We start from the raw sequence: 20,565 nt of genomic DNA on the forward strand, positions 1-20,565 counted from the left end.
GTGTCTGTGCATGTGTATTCCATTCAATAATACGTCTTTATCAAAAGAGCGCGGTACAGCGACCTTGGTGTTGCATACACGCAAACACACACAAAGACGTCAAAAGACTAAAAAAAAAAACACCTTTGTTCAACGTTTTACTACTGTTCTTTTTGACGGTAAGTTTGGATATCACCAATGTTTTCATCTCCTCCAATATTGTAATGCTTGAGACCTAAGTATTCTAACCAACCGTTCTTGCGTTGTGTCATGTATAGATCAAAGTCCTTCTCGTTTCGTCTTGTCCAGATAGACTTCTTTGCTCTTTCCATCCAATTCTGTCCTGCCACGTAGTTCACATACAATGGACCGATATACGTTGGTCCGATAACAAATATCGAGATGCCTATCATGAGGAAGGCCACAGTGCGTCGAGAAGAGCGCAAACCTGCTCGCTGAATACTTTTTTCTTTCATCTTCATTCTAGGATGAAAGAAGTTCTCATGTTTTGCACCTCCACCGGCCGTGTCGTACCCACCGGGGCGAGGCGCAGTGCCTGGGGCTTTGTTATCCATTCCTTTGCTTTGCAGTCAATAAGGGAGTGCAGAGGTTCACAAGAGAAGCACATATACACACATATATACATACATAAAAACCGTAGAAGAGTAAGCAATTAAAAATCACAAATTTATAAAAAAGAAAAAAAACCCACTCAATGTACCAGAATACCTCAACACAGAGAGAAACAAACACACACACACACAAAAAAAAAAAGGATCCTGGAAAGATAATTCAATATATATATACCCAAACAATTTAACCCAAATAACCCACCCATATTGGTAGCATTTTTGCGACCAATTGAACGCCAAACGCTGTAGTGAAAAAAATAAAACTGAATGTGAGAATCTCAGTCAAAGTAACACCTACGTATTTGCACAGATATCGATCAGGTGCAAAAGTAGTAGTAGCGGGCTGCCACCACATCCGTGCTGCAGTACAACGACGAGAAACACCACGCATAGGGGCGTAGTGAGGCTTTTCCTTAACACTGCAGTTAAGTTTACTGTCACTCTGATCAAAGATACAACGACCCATATGTCCCTTTATCTTTCCTTCTTCCTCATTGATATCTTCTCTAGACACCAATGATTTAAACTGCAGACGACGCAGTGGTGTCACCAACACACGCCGACCACCATCTTGGATGATAGCGCTTCCAGTGAGTAAAGTTTCACCGCACTTCACCCATCCACCCAAATCTCGCAGTCCTGCCGCAGTGGGAGACTTCAGTATCGCCGTCACCGCAACGTCCACTTGCAAAGTCTCCAACCCCACGAGAGTGAAACGGCAATCCGTAAAAGAAACGCGTGAAGATAAACTGCAATATTGCCGTTCTTCCGCACTAAGGTCCGTGAAGATAGCTGTAGATGTCTCTAGTAGTAATTCTGCTGACTGTTCATGTGAAAAAATCCGGTAAAGTTCAAAATGGAAAGTACCATCTGAGCGTAAATATCGAACAAGCCCACTTACCCCAACACTTGGTAAAAAACAAGATGTCACCAATTCTGTTTCCCCCACAAGAAATTTATCTGGAAGTTTCATTCTCGTGATACTAGAGGGATGGGCCCCAAGTGAGTTCATTCCCTCAAGGAGAATCATACTCGTCGCTCCATCAATCCCGACTACATATATAAGAAGAGTAGAAGCAGCTCCCACATCACGGGGTAAAAGCCAACTCTTTGCCATACTCAAAGACATGAGAGTTTCGTCCACCGATACAATCAAATTTCCATCACGCCACTGAGCGATGAGTACATGAAGTGCACCAGAAGTGTCATCACCGCAAATGTATAATAAATGAACAGCTGTGGAAGAAGTAAATACTGTCACTGATGCTGTATTAACAGGATCACTTGTCGATGATGATGATAATGATGATGATGATGATGGTAATAATAATAATGAGGATGATGAAATACTGCGGCATTGTGAAGAAATATCGCCCATAAAAACAAGAGAAGGTTCTGTATACTCTGAAATTGTTTTGTTCTCTGGTTGAAGCAATAAAGCAACACGAAACTGTACATCATCCACTCCCCGTACAACGTACCAATCAAGTAATGTATTGATTTTACTATCACTTATCACACTGTGGGCTTCTGTTGGCGCACAACGTGTGAAATAGAGTGGTTGTTCTACGGTTTCCAAGAATAAGAGGGCATTAGATCCCAAAATAAATAAATTCGACATAAATAAGAGGAAAATAAAACGCATCATCACCTGGTTCAAAAGCTGTTATTCCCTTTACTTTTGTACTTCCTTCTACAGCTTTAGTGGAAAAGTACAAACCCAAAAAAGGAAAAAGAATAATAAAAAAAAAAAAAAACATAGGTGACTCAATTTTAACTAATGTTAAACCCTGTGATAGATAGGGGATTAATGAAGATGCATCATCCAGCGTACAAATAAGAAAAAAGGCACATCTTTTCTTTTTCTTTCTTTCGTACAACACAGTAGGGGAAAAAAAAAAGAAAACAAAGATAAAGACTTCCAATGGGAAAGTCCTACCGTTTTTTCTTCAACTTTTCTTGGAGAATATTTTCACAGCAAGTGGGTTCTGGGCAATACCACTTTGTAGTAGATAACGCAAGATAATCCTTTAGAGTCTTATCATGTATTTCTAGACATGCAAAGTGGTACCATCCATGGCAGGCGTGGCAACGCACAACACCGTCACTTCCCTCCGTCACACTTGCAGGACAGCACTTTAATGTATTCGGCGGAAAACTAAAAGTCTTTGGATTGGCCTCATGTTCCGCAGCGCATTCATTACACAAATACATCCCACCAGCAGGAACGATAGCTGTAGTATAAACCGAACCACAACTACTACAGGGAGTTCCACGACGACTCGAATCATTCTCCTTCACTCTATTGTTGTTACTGTTCTTCTTCGTAGCATCGCGTTGATTAACAGCATCAGCATCGCGGCCAGCTGTTCCCAACGCCTCCACTGCGTTCTCTAATAGGCCATTTTTCCCTCCTCCCTCTATGTGAAATGGAGAAAAAATGCCAGCAGCAGGATCCATCTATACACGAAGAGAGTACTCCATCCAGTAGAAAGAGAGAGAGATAGAAAGAGAAAGAAGGAGGAAGAAGCATTGAAAAGCAATGAAAAAAAAAAAAAAAAACGGAGAAACCAAAAAAGGTATATTCGTTACTATTACAATACGTAACGAATGTGAAATAATTCTCTGTAAAACAAAGAAATAATCATATATATATATATATATATATGTCAAACGAATAAATAAAGAGAATACAACCTTTATTCATCCCAACAATAAGACCAACACAAACAAGAAGATGTAACCCAAATTCAGTGCAAAAGGAGGTTTCTGGTATCGCATTCATCGTTGCACCAGCTCTTATTTTCTTTTTTTTTTTTCTTGTTGTCCTTTGCACTCGGTTTTCCTTCATTTCTCATTCATAAGAATATTGTTTATTCGCCTTTTTTTTCTCTTTTGTTCCCCTGTCTGTTTCTTTTTTTTTTCGTATTTTTCGTTCGTTTGTTTTCTTCGCTTCCTTCTACTTGAGCGGGAATGCCTGATGGACAGTGGATCCGCAGTGTAGGCATCGAAAGGATCCTGCCATTTTAGCGTCAAGAAGCCGACTTTTGATGCAGTAATAACAATAGACATGTCCACAGTTGGAGCGTTGGGCAATGGTGGGACGATCATGACAGGCGCAGCATACCGTATCATTCGAAACCAGATTCCCTGAAGGTGTTGTGAAGGCCTGAAGAGAGCGAGTCAAGCGACTAATGTAACGACCAACATTTATCAGAGCAAGAAAAGAAGACCACGTTTTCCAAGTAACATGTTGGTTTAAATACATTAAATTTGAGAAACGTCGCGTTTTTTGAGTGCCATATACAAGGCGTAGGGAAAGTAAACGTTCCACTAGAGTTCGATACTGTGCAGTAGCGAGAAAATGAAGTGTATTAATAATCGAAAGAGTGGACCAAATAATAGAAAGCAATCGAATGACTTTGGCAAGCTTGGCCTTAAGAGATCTTGGGTTTTCACGCTCCCAGTCTTCCTCTAATGACTTTCTCTGAACTTTTCGAATCATATATGGTACACATACCGTCAATAAGGCGTGAAGAAGAAGACGACCACGTGTTGGTACGAGTGTTGGGTCTAATCGCACCACAGATGTCATTCCCGTCGCTAACGCCTTGGCTTCATCCCGCAGCACTAAGTTCTGCATGCGATCTCCTATCGATTGAGCTCGTTTCCATGTAGATCCATAGTAGAGGACTGCATCTAGGAGAAACATAAGTTCATCTTGGTACGCATAGCGGTATGTTTGTAGTCCCTCCAGTTCAAAGATTCCAAACAGACTACTACGCAAAATGTCCACTAACTCCTCCTGTGTTTGCAAAGCACAGAGTTGGAATACACGAAGCACACGGTTTACTGGGAGTGTAGTGAACAAATTTGATGAGGGAAGTGTCCCTTGTTGTTTAACAACTGTGGCAAGTGGAAACTGTGCTGCCGCGGTGTCTTCAACCCACGTCATGAGTAATATCACAGAATCCAAATTTCTTTTTTTTGTTTCTTTTTTTCTTCTCTTTTGGTTACTCTAAAAAATAAAAAAAGAGAGAACAAAGAAAAATAATAATAATAATAATTATTATTATTATTATTATTAAAGATAACAAACCATTCATTTGGTATCTGATAACCAAAATAAAACCCCATTTTCCACCATCAGTGGTTGCTAACACATTCTGCTGTCATTATAGAGTTTGCAACATGAAAATAAGAAAAAAGTAAAAAAACAAAAAAAAAAAAAAAATGAAAACCGAAAAGAGACTGATACACAAAAAAAAAAAAAAAAAAAAAAAAAAAAAAAAAAAAAAAAAAAACAATAAAAAAAGAAAAGAAAAACACACAGTGGTTTTCTTACTAAAAGACACTTCTGCTTGAACTGGCTTGAAGAAACTCTGAAATGACGCTCATTGGATTTGAATGTCCCATTAAACTACGATCCAGCATCACTTCAAGCCGTCCAATGTTCTCCTCACCTTCGGCCTTCAGCGCCTTACACGCAGTTGCTTCCTCCTCACGGCTTATTTCTAGAGATTGTTGCAGAGTAATTTCTATGCATGCCATTTGTTCATGAATGGCTGTATTGCTGCCCTTCAGTTCCTGTAGTGCGTGGTTTAATTTATCTACCACCACTGAAACCTTTGACAATGAAGTTTGAAGCCTCTGCTCTATGTTTTGAATGTTCCCCTCCACACATTCCTTGAGTGCATCACGGGAGGCGTCCGTGACCACTTGTCCCTCATCCACAATCTGTTGAATCTCATTTAATGATGCATTAAGAATTGCCGTCACTTCCCGCTGTTTTGTTTCTCTCTTAGAGTTAACAAGTTCTTTCATCTTTTCTAGTAGATCATCCGTTTTTGCATCTGAGGTTTTTAAAACATATTGAAAAGCATTAACGACATTGGCTTCACTACCTGTTAACTGCATAGATTCTGACCTATGTCGTTTGGGTTTTGCGTTTTCTTCTATATTCTCTGATGGTTGAGCCAGTTGAACCTCTCGGGGAACGTTCTCTGGTGCAGCAACTCGTTTACGTTCCTTCTTTGCTTCTAGTGCTGCAATAATCCATGAACGTATACTTGATTCTTTAAACATGTTGAGTTTTTCAGGATCCATAAAAAGCACAATAACATCTTCATTAGTTCCCCGATTCATTAAGGCCTCAATTTTTGTTGGAAATTCATCAAGGCGAAAAACAACACGTCCATCCTTTCCAAGTGTAACCGAACGAATTGATCTATACGGAATAGTAACATTATCTGCATTGGAAGATGTCACAAGTATGACAAGGTAATGTAAATTAAAGTATGAGACGGTTGGTCCACTTATTGTAGTATGAGCTACATCTACACGATTAAGTGGAAACGATAGGACATCTTTTCGATCTTCGTTAATATCCTTAAGTATCTCTATCATTTTATTTAATAGTGTAGCATCATTCGGAAGATGACGGATACTATCCAAAATACGAGGACGAAGACGGTTTCCAAGATCTGCAAGAAGAGATTTGTTATGTCTTGACAAACGAAAAAGAAGTTCAACACACTGTAATTGGAAAAAGACATCAACACTTAATGCACAACATTCCTCTAAAAACTTCCATGATAGAATTCGTTGTTTATTTTGTTTAGATCCCTTCACCAAATTAATAAGAGCCGTTGCTACGGCACGTTGAGTGAGAAAGTTACTCCTTGCCTCTTCCACGTTACGCAGATACATATCATTCAACATGGTAGCAAGATCTTCCATAAAGAGAAGACCGCAAGCATCTTTAGTGCTGTTACCATCGCAAAGACTTCCAACAACCTGCAAAAGTTCCACAATAGCGTGGCTTTGCAGTGGGAATGCTCGTTGATCTACAGCCGCGCGAAAGATACCGTGTAATGTCTGCAGCAATGTCTGATTCATTCCGAATGTCTCCACGCCTTTTTCAAAAGATGCCTCACTGCGTGCGAATCCCTCCGAGAAGAGTTTAAAGAGTGCGCAGAAGGCCTCTGCATCCCGCACGGCGATTCCCTCCTCCGCGCGCAGCATGATGAAAGACGCCTGCTGGAAAATACTCTGCACCTCCACATTGTCCAACTCCTCTGGCCGGCGCAGAATGGCGTCGACGGCGCCGGGGAGGGCCCCGAGCGGCTGGGCGATGATGTCGTGCATGTTGATGCGATTCCGCTTCGGCTGGCGCGACTTCATTGGCGGTGTGTTGATTGACCGCAGTGACTCTCAGCAGCAGCAAGAAGAGGGGCAATGAACCGCACAGCAGAGACAGATAAACTGGCTAACACCCACAAACCCCCAAAAAAAGGATGGAATGAGAAGAAAGGAAAAGAAAAAAATTAGAAAAAAAAAAAAAAAACAAGCATTATCAAGAAATCATAATAAGAGATAATAAATAATAAACAACAACAAATAAATAAATAAATAAAGAGGAAAGAAGTTGATGAACGAAGGGTACGTTACAATCAAGAAACAATAATAACGAGGTAACGAAAAATAATTCCTTAGTAATCGGTCCCGTCCCTAAAATCTCCCCACCTTATTCCTTTCTTCTCCCCTTCGAATTATATCGAAGTCTCAGAAAGAAAAGGTGGAGATTACTACTAATAAGAGGAACGAGGTTACCTTCCCCACCAAATAATAAAATAAAATAAAAAACTACAAAAAATGTAGTAGATTTATGCATTATCTAACTGTGAAACAAGTCGTCGGCGATCCTCCTTCTCTTCAAGTTTGTTTAGGAAAAAAGCAATTAAGATCCCCAAAAGAACACCAACAGCGGCACCAATTACAGCAGAAAGAGTTGCTGAGAGAGCATAGTGACTTATTTTTTCTTTTTTGGCAAATGAAGCGCAGATGTAGTTTTGGTGAGCATCTAACACGGCGTTAGGTCCACACGCCTCTTTAGGGCAGTGTTTACGATAATATTGGCAAGAAGAAGAAGGGACAGTATCCATCACATCACATCGATCTTCTGGTAAGAGATAACAGTAACGATCTGAAACAGTTGGCTTTGAATTGTTCACATAACGCCAAACATCTTCTACTGGACACTCTGAACTCAAGTATACTAATCCAGAAGCGGTTTGACAACGTACCGAAACAGGTGGAATATCTAATGAATAATCTAATGTTGAATTTTCTTCCTGCATTGGTTCTGCATAACCAAAAGAGATATTACCATCTGTATAGGTCGTCAAAGTTAGTACTGCCCCAAAACGTGGAAACCATTTCTCGTCCATGTCATCAAGTTGAATACCACCAAGTGTGTTAAGTAGACCCAAAACAGTGCTATCATGAGCTGAGTACTGATACACTTTTTTATTTCCTCCTTGAGCATCATTTAGCATTTTAGCAGCCAAATCATAGCCAGGAGCACCGGTTACAGCATAAGGATTAGTCGGATGGAAAGCATACAAGTGCTTACAGCTACCATATTGTATAGGGAGTAGTTTTTCTTGAAAAATATCACGTAGTTGTTTAGATGTTTCGTTAGTGTTACTTATACGGCACTGAATAGCATCTACAGCAAAGAGAGCGCACAACATAGGGGTTTTTGAACACCAATCTCCAAATTCACTAGCAAGAGCAAGTATATCATCTTCAGAAAGCATTGTTCGAGCCAGTGTATCATTATTTTGGTATGAATAATACCACTCTGAGCGAGCAATTATATTCGGAAAGTTGTAATTAAACTCCATAAGCCAATCTGAATCTACTGGACCGTATTTTACAAATGGTAGAAAGTTAGAAGTTTCGTTAAAGAAAGATTGAGCCACGCCATAGGCAGATTGAATGCAGCGGTCAGAGTCTCCTGAAAGAAGATCATACTCATCAGGGCTAAAGGATGGTATAAAGGTGCCATATACTCTGCGTAGGAGTTTTCCCAAATTAGCCATCATTTTCTCACCATTTGGAGTTAGTTGCGCATAATCCCAGACGAGATTTCCATCAATGACGAGAGGTTCATCTCTGGCACCATGGCGGTGAACAAAGCTGAGCTGTTTAATGGTCCGAGTGTCTGCAAAGGCAAGCAATGGCAGTAGCAACAATGCAGTTAGAATAAGAACGTTTGGTCGACGCATATCTCGTAAGATTTTATTTTCCTACAAAAGAAAACAAAAAAAAAAAGGAACAGGAACAGCGCAACAGTAAAAAGAAATTAAAAAAAAAAAAACAAGGAATAGACTGAGTAGAAAGGAAAAAAAAAGCGGAGCAGATGAGGAGGAGGAGAAGGAGGAGGAGGAGGAGGAGAAAAGAGAATGAAGAAAAGTAGAAATCATACTTTCTTTTTTTTTTTTTAAAGACATTGGAGATGAAAACAAAAAAACTGCAGGCGAATCACAAAAAAAAAAAAACACATGGCGTCAGTCAGATAAAAAAGAAAAAAAAAAAGATAATGTCTTGAAATTATACAATACGACCGATTGTCTTCTTTGCCTTTTCGTTCAACTCAAGAATTGCAGCACTCCATCGACGCAATGCCTGCAATCGTTCAGATTCCTGCCCCACCACCTCCCGCTCTCTCTGAGTAACAATGATCACATCCTCCCTATCATCTAAGGAAGCGTTTAGTATTCCCCGCATTGTGGCCCTCACACACAAGCGCATCACCTCGTCGCTGTTGGTAACTAAAACATCCTCCAATCGTTTCATGTAAAGTCGCTCGTACGGCGCAACGTACGCGACCAGTGACTGTAGACGAAGTTCCTCCAATACCAAGTCTAGGTTCATGTAAATAACGGGATCCGCTTTAAAAGTTTCCTTATACTCTTCTACGACATTAAGGAACTCCTGAACATCATTATCAGTAAATGCTTTCATAAGTTTTGCCATTGGGAGGATTTCTGCTGTATCCTCAAAATTTTTTGTTTCATGAGTGGCGAATGGATCTATTGTAGAACCACTAAGCATACAAGTAAGTACCAAATACTTAAGACATTCTATTCTTCGTGGGTCACCACTTTCATTGTAGTTACGAAATGCTACAGAAAAACAACGAAATGCAGAAGACCAATCTCGAATATGCATATACATTTTCCCACCACATTCCAACACACTACCCGCTACACGAGAAGGAGGAATAGTATTTACAATAGAAATAGCTAAAAGAAAAGTGTCCCGTATTCGCTTAAAATCATTCTTTTTTGTATATACCTCCAGAAGCAAAGCATATGAAAGAAAGAGTTGTGCACTCTTTTTAAAAGAAAATTGATCTTCTTCCTTACACCAGGCTACAACAGGATCCATTTCCTCTAAAACAACATCTAGATTATTTGCTTCTAGCGATAAAGTTGCGTGTTTGAGTTTCGCATTAAACCAAAGTTTTCCAAACGCTCTCATATTTTTGGATGAGGCTTCAATAGTTATCTGAAGTACACGCTCAAAATATTCCACAGGTACGCGTTGTGCCTCATCCATAAACTTCATCATGGCCTTCTGCAAAGCCCCATTATTAATATCTTCATGACGAAAGTTAGCTACCCGGTTGTAATATTTTAACATATCCTCATATGCTTTTGTACGCAAACTAAGTCGTGCCAACATTTTTAGCGCTTTAAATGTCCATCTTCCTCCAATAGGGTCATCACACACAACGCTGTGAAGCCCAGCAGCGCACTCCTCAGGGGAAGTGTTCATTATAGACTTTGCATTCGCGTAGGCGCTTTCCAGCGCCGTTTCCCACACTTCGCCTTCCTCATCGCCGCCATCCTCATCATAGTAATAATATTCCTCCATCTACCGCCTTTACCCCAGTAAAAAAAAATTCGAGAACAAGAACAAAGGAAAAAAGAAAAAAAAAAAAAATAAATACCAGAAACAAATATATTTAAAAAAAACCGGAAAAAAAAACAAATAATCAATAAATAAAACACAATGGAAAAAATAATAACAATAAAAGTCAAAGATTAGAATGACAGAGTAGTGGACCACAGTTCATTTAAAATCACAGCGCCCGTCCAACGCCCAGTATACATTGCAACCGAGCTATGTGCTCTTTTTTTTTTTTTTTTGCGGGAGATTCGGTTTTTTTTTTTCTTTTTCTTCCTCACGTTGGAGAACTTCTCTGTCCTTCTTTTCTTTTTTTCATATTTTTGACTGTAAGGTATCAGTAGCCGTATCAGGAGAACGGTCATTATAAATACATAAAAAGATCAAGCTCTAGTCAAACACATCAGTCGCCAGGGTGGACAACTCTTCTAAACCACCATCATCATCATAATAATCATCAAACACACATTTCCTTCCTATCTTTTGGATGATTAGTTGAAGACACAGCTTTCATACGTTGGAACCATGTATTTGATGTTGATGTAGGCATCATCACCACCGTGGATCTCCAGGAGCTGGAGTGTTTCCTCCACCAAGTCACCTACATCATCACGTTTTCTTTGACCAAAGTCAACTGCATCACCACGAGCGCGGCTCTTGTGACGGTTCTTAAAGAGGTTAAACATTGGAAGAATCTGACGGTAGTATGGTACAAGTGCCTCTCCAATAAGTTCACCACTTACCACCAGTTGTTGAAGAATACGAAGAGTTGCGCAGATGATCTCAGGATGACGTGTATTTAGTGCAGTTTTAATAGGAATAATAAGCTGCGGTATTGTTGGGAGAATTTTTGCACCCCCACGTTTTAGCAGATCCAGAGATCCTTGACGGGCCAAAAACATATAAGGTTCCTCCGTTTCACGAATTCCATCAAAGAAAATAGGTAGGTAATGGTGGTAATCCAGTCGTTCCACATCTACCTTCCAGTCAATAGTGGGTCGGCTTCCATGCGAAACAGCTAGCGGTAAATCTCCACGATCATAATATCGCCGGAATTCCGTGGGTGGAATTGGACGACGCTTAAAAGCGCCAGCCTTTGGTGGTTTACTCGCTCCTGCCCCGTTGGCGGAGAAGGCCACTGCGGAGTTGTTCTTTGGTCGGCCTTTATACATGGAAGTGGTGGCGCCGCCAAAGCCGTGTTGAGTTCCCTTGTACGCAAACTTTACTCCCTGCACCGTCACCGGCTCCTCTACAACTTCCTTCTGCGTCTTCTCCTTCGTCAGCGCATATCCCGGGGGAAAGGCGCCGAATGGACCTTTTCCCGCTGCCTTGTTGTATCGCTTCACAGAGGGGTCACGCTTGGTGCCCTTTACTATTGGCTGAATTTCATACGACATTTCTCCTCTCTCACCCTCTCTTTCTCTCTGTATTTTCTGTATTTCAGCCTTGTGCTGCACCAAAAGAATAAAACCCTTTAAAACGCTACGCAGAGGGAAAAACAGAAAGAAAAAAAAAAAGGAAAAAGATAACACATTTGATTGAACAAATAAAGATAATTAAAAAAAAAAGAACCAAATAGAAAGAAAAAGAAAGAGGGAGAGAAAACGAAAAAAAAAAAAACTGTTTTCCTCTTTTTCCACTCGCTCACATGCTTAAAAAGATCTTTTATGTTTTTTTTTTTTTTTTCCAATCACTTACTTCTTAGTTATTTCACGGAAAGGCGATTAATAATACAAAGCACATGACAACTTACACTGGCATTAAAGTTAGCCTTTAGAAGCGGTCTCTCCATTTTCTTCAGAAGGATCAACCTGGTAATCGGCTCCAATTCGCGTGAAGGAATCCCCTTTTTCTCGGAGTATATCTTCAATATTTTTTGCTTCATCTACAAACCAACCAAGATTGTCGGCTAGGAGATGCCGCACCTCACAGGAAGGACATTGAACTATAACGATACCTTTAGTATATGCATGTTTACTAAATTTTTTTACCATTCGATGATCACAACGTCCACATGTAAATGCAGCCACCATATCACCTGTTTTAGTACCAATACCAGTACCACCCATCTTTGAGCTTGGTTGTTGCTCCGGATGCTGTAAAGCGTCAAGAATTAGTCGTTGATCATCTTCAGAAAGTCCTTTCAGCCGTTTCTCTAGATCTTTATAAGAATGACTTTCTGAAAAAGATGCCTCGGCCTTTGAAGCTCCAAGAGCTGATGACATGGACTCTCCTATTATTGGTTTTCCCCCACAAAAACGCTTAGAGCACCAGAATATCCTAGAGGGATACACGCATCGAGCTCCTGCTTGCCGCATTGACCGAGAGAGGCATTTATGCAACATGAGAACCTACAGCAATATTTTTGAACAAAAAAAATCCAAAATAAAAAGTGTTTAAGAAGAAAAAAAGAAGAACAAGAAAAAAAAAAAAACAATATCATTAACTTTATTACTCATGTGAGAAAACAAAAATCTTATAGAAAAGAGTTTAAAGCTAGAACAAAACATATAAATTACTATTAATAACTGATGGAATTGACACCATCTCTATTCAATGGATTAAACGTAAAATTACAACCTAATTAGAATCTTTCATAAGAGCCTCAACATCAATTCCTTTACCAGACAACTGCCGCAACTTTGTCTTATGTTTACTGCTATTTATGTGTTCCTTATATTGCCCTTCACTTTTAAATTGTTTCTTGCACGCAGGACAGTTAAGTTTTATCTCCTGCGTTTTTTCATCATCATTACCCTCAAGCATGGCAAAACCATTACTATCACCATTTTTCCCTTTTCGTGCCTCTTCAACTTGTCGTTGCTTCTCGTAAACAAGTTCCAGTGTAGAACCATCTATAGCCTCTCCCCTCTCCATTCGTTCTCGTTCTTCCTCAGCTTCTTGTTCTGCAGCTTCGATCCAGAATTTCTCGTTAGCTTCACGACGTTTTTTAGCCCTTTCTTTTTCTTTTTGCTCTTTTTCTTCTGCTTTTAAACGTTCTTCTTCTTCTTGACGAGATAACTCAGCTTCTACACGAGGATCACGGCGATATACAAATCGAACAAGGCTTTGAACAGTTTGTACGTATTCCTTCTTTGCAGCACCTCTAGCCTTTTGATTAATTCTTTCTGCCATTCTCCTTGATGCACGATCAGGGATTTCATTTATTTTGTATTCATCTTCCCATGCAAAGGTCTTAAATGAGCTAAAATTTTTCCAATGACTGTAGAATTTAGATAATTCACTCCATTGAGTTGAGCTATCTCCAAATCTTGGCCAATTACTTGCAATATCGTTAAACTCAACTTCACTCTCAATAATCTGATCAAAAACCTGCCGATAAACAGCATAAAATCCACCTTTCTCATCACTAAATCCATCAAAACACCGTGATGTAAAATATGCATAAAGGTTCATATCATAAGAAGAATCAGTGGCATCCCCACCATTCAGTATAGTTTCCCGATGAGCATCATACCAAGCTCGCTCATCTGGGTCACTAAGAACTGCGTAGGCATTTTGAATATCCTTAAATCTGGCAATTGTACTTTCAACATTACCGTAATTTTTATCAGGATGATGAAGAAGTGCTTGTTTTTTGTAAGCACGACGTATATCATCTAATGAGGCTTTTCTGTCAACCTCAAGCACCTCATAGTAACACTGCTTGGGTGCTTCAGTCATTCTTTATTTTGCCCAAAAAAAAGGGGGAAAAAAACTAACACCTCCACAGCCACCAACACCACTACTAGAAAGAAAAAAAAAAACAAATATATATAAAAAGAAAAACGTATAAAGTGAAAAGGGTAAAAACAAACAAAATCACAAATTTCTTCAGAAACAACATACATATGAAATAAATAAAAAAAATGAAAACATCAAAATTTTAATAGCAAGAACACGAAAAACAAAAAAAAAAAAAAACGTGATTTTAGTGAAAATTTTCTACGGTCTCCGCAGAGAGTGGCATCAATGACTCTATTATTTGAGTCCCATTAGTGATATTTGTTGAAACTACAAGAATATGTCTTGGTTTACCAACGTTAGCTAATTTGGTCTGTAAAAAACGCAAAGCACTAATTTCAGCATGTGTAATCCCTCCAATAATAAATACCATTGTAATTGGAAGACTTCCAGTTAACTCTATCTTATTTCGAATTTCTGCTTTCTCACCTGGAATTAAATCCATCAAATCTCCTGTAGTATTCCACATTTCAGGTTGAGTAATCATAGTTTCTACTAAACGTATGGATAAAGGTGCATACCCACTATAAGCGTAAGCTATATCATTTGGTTGCTGCTCTTGTAAATTATCATTCCATAGGTTAAAATGTTTTCGAATAGAAGAATAATTAGGGTTTTTGCTGTCATATTTTGTTATTAATCCACAACGTTCAAGAGAAAATAGAGCTCCCAAAACCCGAGGAATGCCATATGATAGTAAAAGATTTTCTTTTAAAAAATCATATGTTTTTACTTTAAGTCCGCCATTCACTACAGAATACATAGAAATAAGTCTAAGAACTTCCGCAATAGGGGCAGATTTGTTAATTAATTCTTCAATATATTCCAATACTTCTTTATCATTTATTTGTTGGATAATACTTTGTTCTATTGAAATTCGTTTACGAAAATCAATACCTTGAGTTTTTTTACCAATCTCAGCAGCTATAGTAGTATGAACTCCAATTAAACGATGCATTTCTTGCATTTCAGGTAATCCTTTCATAAATTCTTTTAATTCTTTTAGTTGTTGTACTTCCTTTCGTCGATCATAACTTTGTTTTACCCATACAGATTTATTATGAAGTGCAGATCCTACATTAGTAAAATTTTTGTCACGAATCTCTCTAAACATTCGGTCACTACTATTTAAAAAAATTTGTTGACCCATTTCAACTTTAGAGCCCTCACCCAAACTGAATGGAAAGGTAACATAACCACAATTCAAACCATAAAGTTCATCGATAAGACCTTCATAGGTGAGTTGAGTTAACATAGGTGTAATATAATCTAAAGATCTATCTAGAATTAATAATGATTCAATTTCTGGTGTAAGATCATTTAGAAATTCAGAACCCACTTCATTTTGCATTTGACTTAGCATATGTACTACTTTTGATGCTCTCGCCCCCTTACCTCTAATAAGGGAAATTGTTCCAAAACGTGAAGTTTGAAGTTTTAATAACATTCTCGCAATCCATTGAAGAATTGTAATATCTCCATCAACTAATAAATGCTTAAATGATAAAGGTTGTTCCATAGAAAGAATATCATCATCTAAAGGCACAATATCCAAATCAATTTCTTTTAACGATAGACCAGGCAAAGAACGTAAAATTTGAAATTCATTTTCAAGAACATGTTCAATCATAAGAGGTTTCCGTGGAACGAAAAAAACATGCAAAGAAGTTTTGGGATATTTTTGTGAATAAGCTAACAAATTCACTACTAAAAGCCTAAGAGTTTCCACATTAGGATAAACTATAAATAGAGCATGTTGTGCAGAAATAAAACCATCCTCACTCCCAAAAGGAAATACCCCTACAACTCCATGCTCTTTTGAAAAAATCTCTTTTGATACCCCAATAGCATCAAAGGTCGATAAAAGATGAGGAGAGACAAACAATACTTTTGTTGCCTGACCCCCTAAATCAAGACGTTCAAGAAGTGATAAAAGTTCAACCTTTGTCGTTTCTCGAATACTACTCAACTTGAGAACCTCACCCCCCGAGGTCATTCTCGACTAAATATATATATTTAGAAAAAAAAAAAAAAAACTTCCTTTTTTGGCCTTAAAGAAGTAAATAAGAAAAAAAAAAAAAGATGGATTTTTAATTTTTTTTTTTTTTTTAAACCAACTTTATCACTCGTTTATTTTTTTTTTTTAACGACAAATAAAAACAATCATACTCCAAAAGAGATAAACACAAAAAAAAATAAGAGAACTTATTAAATAATAATTGAGTTAGCTCGTCACCCAACGGAAAGAACCGACTATAAGTATTACTTTTTCAGGAATTGCAGAATGTGTGCTAAGAAGAAAACTGACACCTTGAGCATCAACACCTTGTACTCTAGCCAGAGCCATCGGCGCAAGTGAAAGAACATCCTTATCACGTAAAGAAGGTGATTCAAATAATGCACCAACACATCCAACAATACCTTCTAAGGCATTTTGCTCAACAACAGAAACCACTGCCTGACCATCAATATCTTTTAAAAGAAGTAATTCAATATTTGAAAATTTTTTATTTATTTCAGATGGTTGTAAATCTATAGCGCCTCCACCAAAAAAATATCTCTCCATGCAAGATGATAAACGTTCAGGTCCAGGATCCATTGGTGTAAAATGAAAAGATGGGGATATTCTATCAATCCTTGTATTAGTAGTAGTTCGAGAAGTTTTCATATCATGTGATTTCAAAATCCTCTCATGAAGACCACAAAAAAGAAAATCATCTCCAACACATAAAACATGAGAAATATTAAAACGTCTAATTAATTCTTCAACAAATAAAAGGCCACTAATACCTTTTAAATCTGGAAGAACAATTACTGCACCACTAGAACCACATACACCTCCCATTTGTTTAACAATTCGTTCACTTACACAAGACAATATTAAATGACTATAATGAGTATAAGGTGCATACATATTCCATTCTCCAGAAGAAGATTTTATTTGAGGTTCTGTTGATCCAGTAAAATAACAAACAGATGTAGGTCCTGATGAAATTTCTTCATCTAAAGTCATTGGATATTCAATAACACCTGTACTAACAGTTCCAGGAGTTGAAAGCATTTGAGATACACCAGGATCTAAGTCAACTAATTGTGGACACCACCCTGTTCGAGCAGCATAACTAGAAAGAGTTCTTCCAATAACATGTTTTTCAGTATCATTTTTTCCACAAATTAAAACCATTGGTCCAAAAAGTGCATTTTTGTCTGCTATATTACGAGCATCATGTATTATACAGTGATATTCAACTAGCGGTCTAACAAAAGAAGGTGTTGTAGAACGGTAACAATTCATAATAAGTTGTTTTGAACCTTCAATACGAATAGTAGCACCACTCCAGGCGAAAACAGTAAAAGTCATACCTGGTATTAAATTATAAGAAACGTCAACCAATGCAGGAGCACCAAGTACATCTACTCGAGGTTCCATTCCATTACCAACTGATATAACTTTAAGACTCGCAAAACATCGTTTAGTTTCATATGGTACTACAATTACCAATTCAGAACCCGAACTTAGACCAATAGTAACCACTTCAACACTGCTCATTTTCTTGCTTAAGAAAAAAAATAAAAATAATAAAATAAATATATCAAGAAAGAAAGAAAGCAAAAAGAATTAAAAAGAAATTCTTTTAAAGAATCAAAAAAAAAAAAAAAACAGAGAAAATGGAAAGGATTGTAAAAAATATATAAATATATATACATATATATATTTCATTTGTTAAAACCAGAAAGGATCACATCTTTCCACAAANGAACCCGAACTTAGACCAATAGTAACCACTTCAACACTGCTCATTTTCTTGCTTAAGAAAAAAAATAAAAATAATAAAATAAATATATCAAGAAAGAAAGAAAGCAAAAAGAATTAAAAAGAAATTCTTTTAAAGAATCAAAAAAAAAAAAAAAAAAAAAAAAAAAAAAACAGAGAAAATGGAAAGGATTGTAAAAAATATATAAATATATATACATATATATATTTCATTTGTTAAAACCAGAAAGGATCACATCTTTCCACAAAAAAAAAAAAAACAAGTCCATTTCGACCCACACGGCCCCCATGGGAAGGCCGCCACCCCGCCACCCCTCCAACCGATGGAAAACGCCCGCGTTCACATTTTTTTTTTTTTTTAATTTTTCTCTGTTACCCTTCCCGACCGCGCCGGAAAAATAAGAAGTCCCCCGCCGGAAGACGGTGCTCCGGATGGCGGGCCGCCGCCCGATCCCTTCGCCCCCTTAAAAAATAAAAAAAAGCGTGGCGCGCGTGTACGGGGACTCCGTCCTCTTCTGGGTTGGGGGCGGTGGCCGGGACGTCGACCTCCGGGCCGGCGCTGCCATTTGTGGGGGCCGCCTTTGGAAACAAGCTTGGTGTTTGTGGAATGGTTTGTATTGTGTGATGTGTTCGTGTTTGATGGTTATTTGGATTTTGTTTTTCTTTTTTTTTCTTTGATTTTCTTTTAGATTCTGATCTCTTTTTTTTTATTTTATTTCTTTTTGGTGCTTTTCTTTTTGTTTTTGTTTTTCTTTCTCCGTAAAAAGATTAATGATGAGATCTTCTTCGCGTTTTGCAATGAAACGGACGATCGCCTTGTTTTTGAGGTCTGGTATGCTGCAACGTTATGAGCAAGAGGCTTTTGAGGCATGTAGAAGACTTGAAGGATCAAAAACTTATCCTGGTCCTATTCGTGCAGCTACTCCTGGAGACACTCGTTTTTATGCTGGAAGTTTAGAATCTATTCTTCAAGATACTGATAGACATTATTGGAGAGCAGTAACAGATGATCCCCAGGTACAATACCTTATCCCATTACGCATACGATTCAAAATTTTTACTTGGGTCACTACTGGTTGGGAACAACGACTTCAAGTAGTTCAAATTTTGGCTCCAAGAGATAGTACTATTCGCCAGGTTATTGAATTGGTTACTATAGAAAATCAATCTCCTTATCTCTGTACATCACCTTTTACTCTTTCTATAGATGGAAAAGAATTGGATCCAGAAAAGAATTTATCAGACTATGGAATTACAGAACATTCCCGGATAGACGCAATTGAGAAGCAAGATCATTTGCTTCATAAAGATAGCGAACGTCCGAGAGATTGGACAATTGATGAGATGACATCAGAATATCTGGAAAGTAGCCCATATAAAGAAATGGGAATGCAGCCTCAACCTAATTTGGCACCCAGATATGAAGCACGACCCAAGGGCTACTTTGGAAAAAATAATTATAGCGGTATGAAGCAGGAATCTTAACGCTCTCTTTTTTTTTGCCATGGTGAAATTAACTTTTGCTTGGTAGTTTTTTCTCTTTAAGAAAAAAAAATATCTTTTTTTTCTTGTAAATTCATTTTTAAATAAAATTTTTATTCTGTTGGTAAATAATCTGTTTTGAGTTTTGTTTTGTTATTGTTTTCCCGCATTTTTCTTTTTTTTTTGGTGTTATGTTTTTTTTTTTTTTTTTTTACTTAATTGATAAAGCATGATGGATGTAAGGGAAAAGACTGATACAGTTTTAGCTTTTGCTGATGATGTTATTGCATCAATCGGTGTTGCTTCTTCAGTAACTGGAATCCAGTCATATTCTCAATTTGATAAATTAAATTCGATTGTGGTATGTTTTAATGGAGCTGATAAATCAATTCAAACAGAGCTTTTTTCTTTAAGTAAAGCTACTCAGAGCTATATATCTACAAAAAACACAGGAGTACAAGTGGCATCAGTGAGTGTTCATAAAGGTACACAAATCGATTTATCTCAATCTTCTGCGTCAACTCAGACAGATATGGATATTTCCGTTGAAGTTGTAGGAGATTTGTTAAGAAATGGCATAAACATGTTTTTTACAAAGTTGTTAAGGCTTGAGGGATTATGCATAAACTTATTGGGTCGTTTGGGTAACTGTGGCTCTGAGTTATGTAGATTGTCACATGTTGTGAATTCACTTAAGAATTCAGAAAAGCTTGCAAAAGAAAAATTAAATACGGCGCATGTGGCTTTAATGATAAGTTCTTTAGTGATGTTAGAATTAGAACATAGAAATTCTCTAATTGAAGAAGAAAGGGATTTACGCTACAATATAGTTTCTATCGCTCATAGTGCCGCGATGGCTTTTTATAAGGAGTCTGAAACAGCGTTTTTATTTACTAGAAGTGAATTGTTTGACAAGTTAGATTACATAGAAGTTCTACAAAAGCAGTTATGTGATCATAAAGAAGAAAATGGTAGTATGACTAATAATACTACAATTGCTATTTCTAGTACTAATACTACTAATATCATAGATACAAATGAAGGACGTGATTGTTTATCGGGAAGAAACTTTACGTGTTTTGAGGACGGTAATGATTCTATGAAGGATATGAAACAGTTGCTAACAGAGTGTTGGGTCCTTTTGGGACAAGATACATAGTTTATATATATATATATATATATATATATATATAT

The 20,565-nt window shown here is 37.7% G+C and overlaps 14 protein-coding genes across 14 annotated transcripts; 2 read left to right on the forward strand and 12 right to left on the reverse strand.

Moving 5' to 3' along the window:
- Window positions 1-140: 140 nt before the first annotated feature.
- On the reverse strand, window positions 141-554 carry TM35_000111140 (uncharacterized protein; the record flags this gene model as incomplete). The annotated part of the gene is made up of 1 exon (XM_029024823.1): window positions 141-554. The coding sequence occupies one exon, from the start codon at window positions 552-554 to the stop codon at window positions 141-143; it is 414 nt and encodes a 137-aa protein (XP_028883646.1).
- Window positions 555-795: 241 nt separating this feature from the next.
- Window positions 796-2,232, reverse strand: TM35_000111150 (uncharacterized protein; the record flags this gene model as incomplete). The annotated part of the gene is made up of 1 exon (XM_029024824.1): window positions 796-2,232. One exon carries the CDS (start codon window positions 2,230-2,232, stop codon window positions 796-798), a length of 1,437 nt encoding a protein of 478 aa, XP_028883647.1.
- A 314-nt stretch (window positions 2,233-2,546) lies between these two features.
- Window positions 2,547-3,071, reverse strand: TM35_000111160 (uncharacterized protein; the record flags this gene model as incomplete). Its single annotated transcript, XM_029024825.1, has 1 exon — window positions 2,547-3,071. One exon carries the CDS (start codon window positions 3,069-3,071, stop codon window positions 2,547-2,549), a length of 525 nt encoding a protein of 174 aa, XP_028883648.1.
- Window positions 3,072-3,570: 499 nt separating this feature from the next.
- On the reverse strand, window positions 3,571-4,566 carry TM35_000111170 (putative DNA repair protein; the record flags this gene model as incomplete). The annotated part of the gene is made up of 1 exon (XM_029024826.1): window positions 3,571-4,566. The coding sequence occupies one exon, from the start codon at window positions 4,564-4,566 to the stop codon at window positions 3,571-3,573; it is 996 nt and encodes a 331-aa protein (XP_028883649.1).
- A 389-nt stretch (window positions 4,567-4,955) lies between these two features.
- TM35_000111180 (uncharacterized protein) lies at window positions 4,956-6,794 on the reverse strand (the record flags this gene model as incomplete). The annotated part of the gene is made up of 1 exon (XM_029024827.1): window positions 4,956-6,794. The coding sequence occupies one exon, from the start codon at window positions 6,792-6,794 to the stop codon at window positions 4,956-4,958; it is 1,839 nt and encodes a 612-aa protein (XP_028883650.1).
- Window positions 6,795-7,276: 482 nt separating this feature from the next.
- Window positions 7,277-8,683, reverse strand: TM35_000111190 (membrane-bound acid phosphatase 2; the record flags this gene model as incomplete). Its single annotated transcript, XM_029024828.1, has 1 exon — window positions 7,277-8,683. One exon carries the CDS (start codon window positions 8,681-8,683, stop codon window positions 7,277-7,279), a length of 1,407 nt encoding a protein of 468 aa, XP_028883651.1.
- Window positions 8,684-9,008: 325 nt separating this feature from the next.
- On the reverse strand, window positions 9,009-10,337 carry TM35_000111200 (putative proteasome regulatory non-ATPase subunit 6; the record flags this gene model as incomplete). Its single annotated transcript, XM_029024829.1, has 1 exon — window positions 9,009-10,337. The coding sequence occupies one exon, from the start codon at window positions 10,335-10,337 to the stop codon at window positions 9,009-9,011; it is 1,329 nt and encodes a 442-aa protein (XP_028883652.1).
- A 524-nt stretch (window positions 10,338-10,861) lies between these two features.
- On the reverse strand, window positions 10,862-11,767 carry TM35_000111210 (ParcG domain containing protein; the record flags this gene model as incomplete). The annotated part of the gene is made up of 1 exon (XM_029024830.1): window positions 10,862-11,767. The coding sequence occupies one exon, from the start codon at window positions 11,765-11,767 to the stop codon at window positions 10,862-10,864; it is 906 nt and encodes a 301-aa protein (XP_028883653.1).
- A 369-nt stretch (window positions 11,768-12,136) lies between these two features.
- On the reverse strand, window positions 12,137-12,688 carry TM35_000111220 (zf-DNL-domain-containing protein; the record flags this gene model as incomplete). The annotated part of the gene is made up of 1 exon (XM_029024831.1): window positions 12,137-12,688. The coding sequence occupies one exon, from the start codon at window positions 12,686-12,688 to the stop codon at window positions 12,137-12,139; it is 552 nt and encodes a 183-aa protein (XP_028883654.1).
- Window positions 12,689-12,950: 262 nt separating this feature from the next.
- TM35_000111230 (putative chaperone DNAJ protein) lies at window positions 12,951-14,054 on the reverse strand (the record flags this gene model as incomplete). The annotated part of the gene is made up of 1 exon (XM_029024832.1): window positions 12,951-14,054. The coding sequence occupies one exon, from the start codon at window positions 14,052-14,054 to the stop codon at window positions 12,951-12,953; it is 1,104 nt and encodes a 367-aa protein (XP_028883655.1).
- Window positions 14,055-14,301: 247 nt separating this feature from the next.
- Window positions 14,302-16,110, reverse strand: TM35_000111240 (putative vacuolar protein sorting-associated protein; the record flags this gene model as incomplete). The annotated part of the gene is made up of 1 exon (XM_029024833.1): window positions 14,302-16,110. One exon carries the CDS (start codon window positions 16,108-16,110, stop codon window positions 14,302-14,304), a length of 1,809 nt encoding a protein of 602 aa, XP_028883656.1.
- A 228-nt stretch (window positions 16,111-16,338) lies between these two features.
- Window positions 16,339-17,664, reverse strand: TM35_000111250 (polyribonucleotide 5-hydroxyl-kinase; the record flags this gene model as incomplete). The annotated part of the gene is made up of 1 exon (XM_029024834.1): window positions 16,339-17,664. One exon carries the CDS (start codon window positions 17,662-17,664, stop codon window positions 16,339-16,341), a length of 1,326 nt encoding a protein of 441 aa, XP_028883657.1.
- Window positions 17,665-18,663: 999 nt separating this feature from the next.
- Window positions 18,664-19,374, forward strand: TM35_000111260 (uncharacterized protein; the record flags this gene model as incomplete). Its single annotated transcript, XM_029024835.1, has 1 exon — window positions 18,664-19,374. One exon carries the CDS (start codon window positions 18,664-18,666, stop codon window positions 19,372-19,374), a length of 711 nt encoding a protein of 236 aa, XP_028883658.1.
- A 226-nt stretch (window positions 19,375-19,600) lies between these two features.
- TM35_000111270 (uncharacterized protein) lies at window positions 19,601-20,530 on the forward strand (the record flags this gene model as incomplete). The annotated part of the gene is made up of 1 exon (XM_029024836.1): window positions 19,601-20,530. One exon carries the CDS (start codon window positions 19,601-19,603, stop codon window positions 20,528-20,530), a length of 930 nt encoding a protein of 309 aa, XP_028883659.1.
- Between the last annotated feature and the right edge of the window lie 35 nt (window positions 20,531-20,565).

This window comes from Trypanosoma theileri (assembly GCF_002087225.1).
Source record: "Trypanosoma theileri isolate Edinburgh chromosome Unknown TM35_Tth_11_V1, whole genome shotgun sequence".
NCBI lineage: Eukaryota > Euglenozoa > Kinetoplastea > Trypanosomatida > Trypanosomatidae > Trypanosoma > Trypanosoma theileri.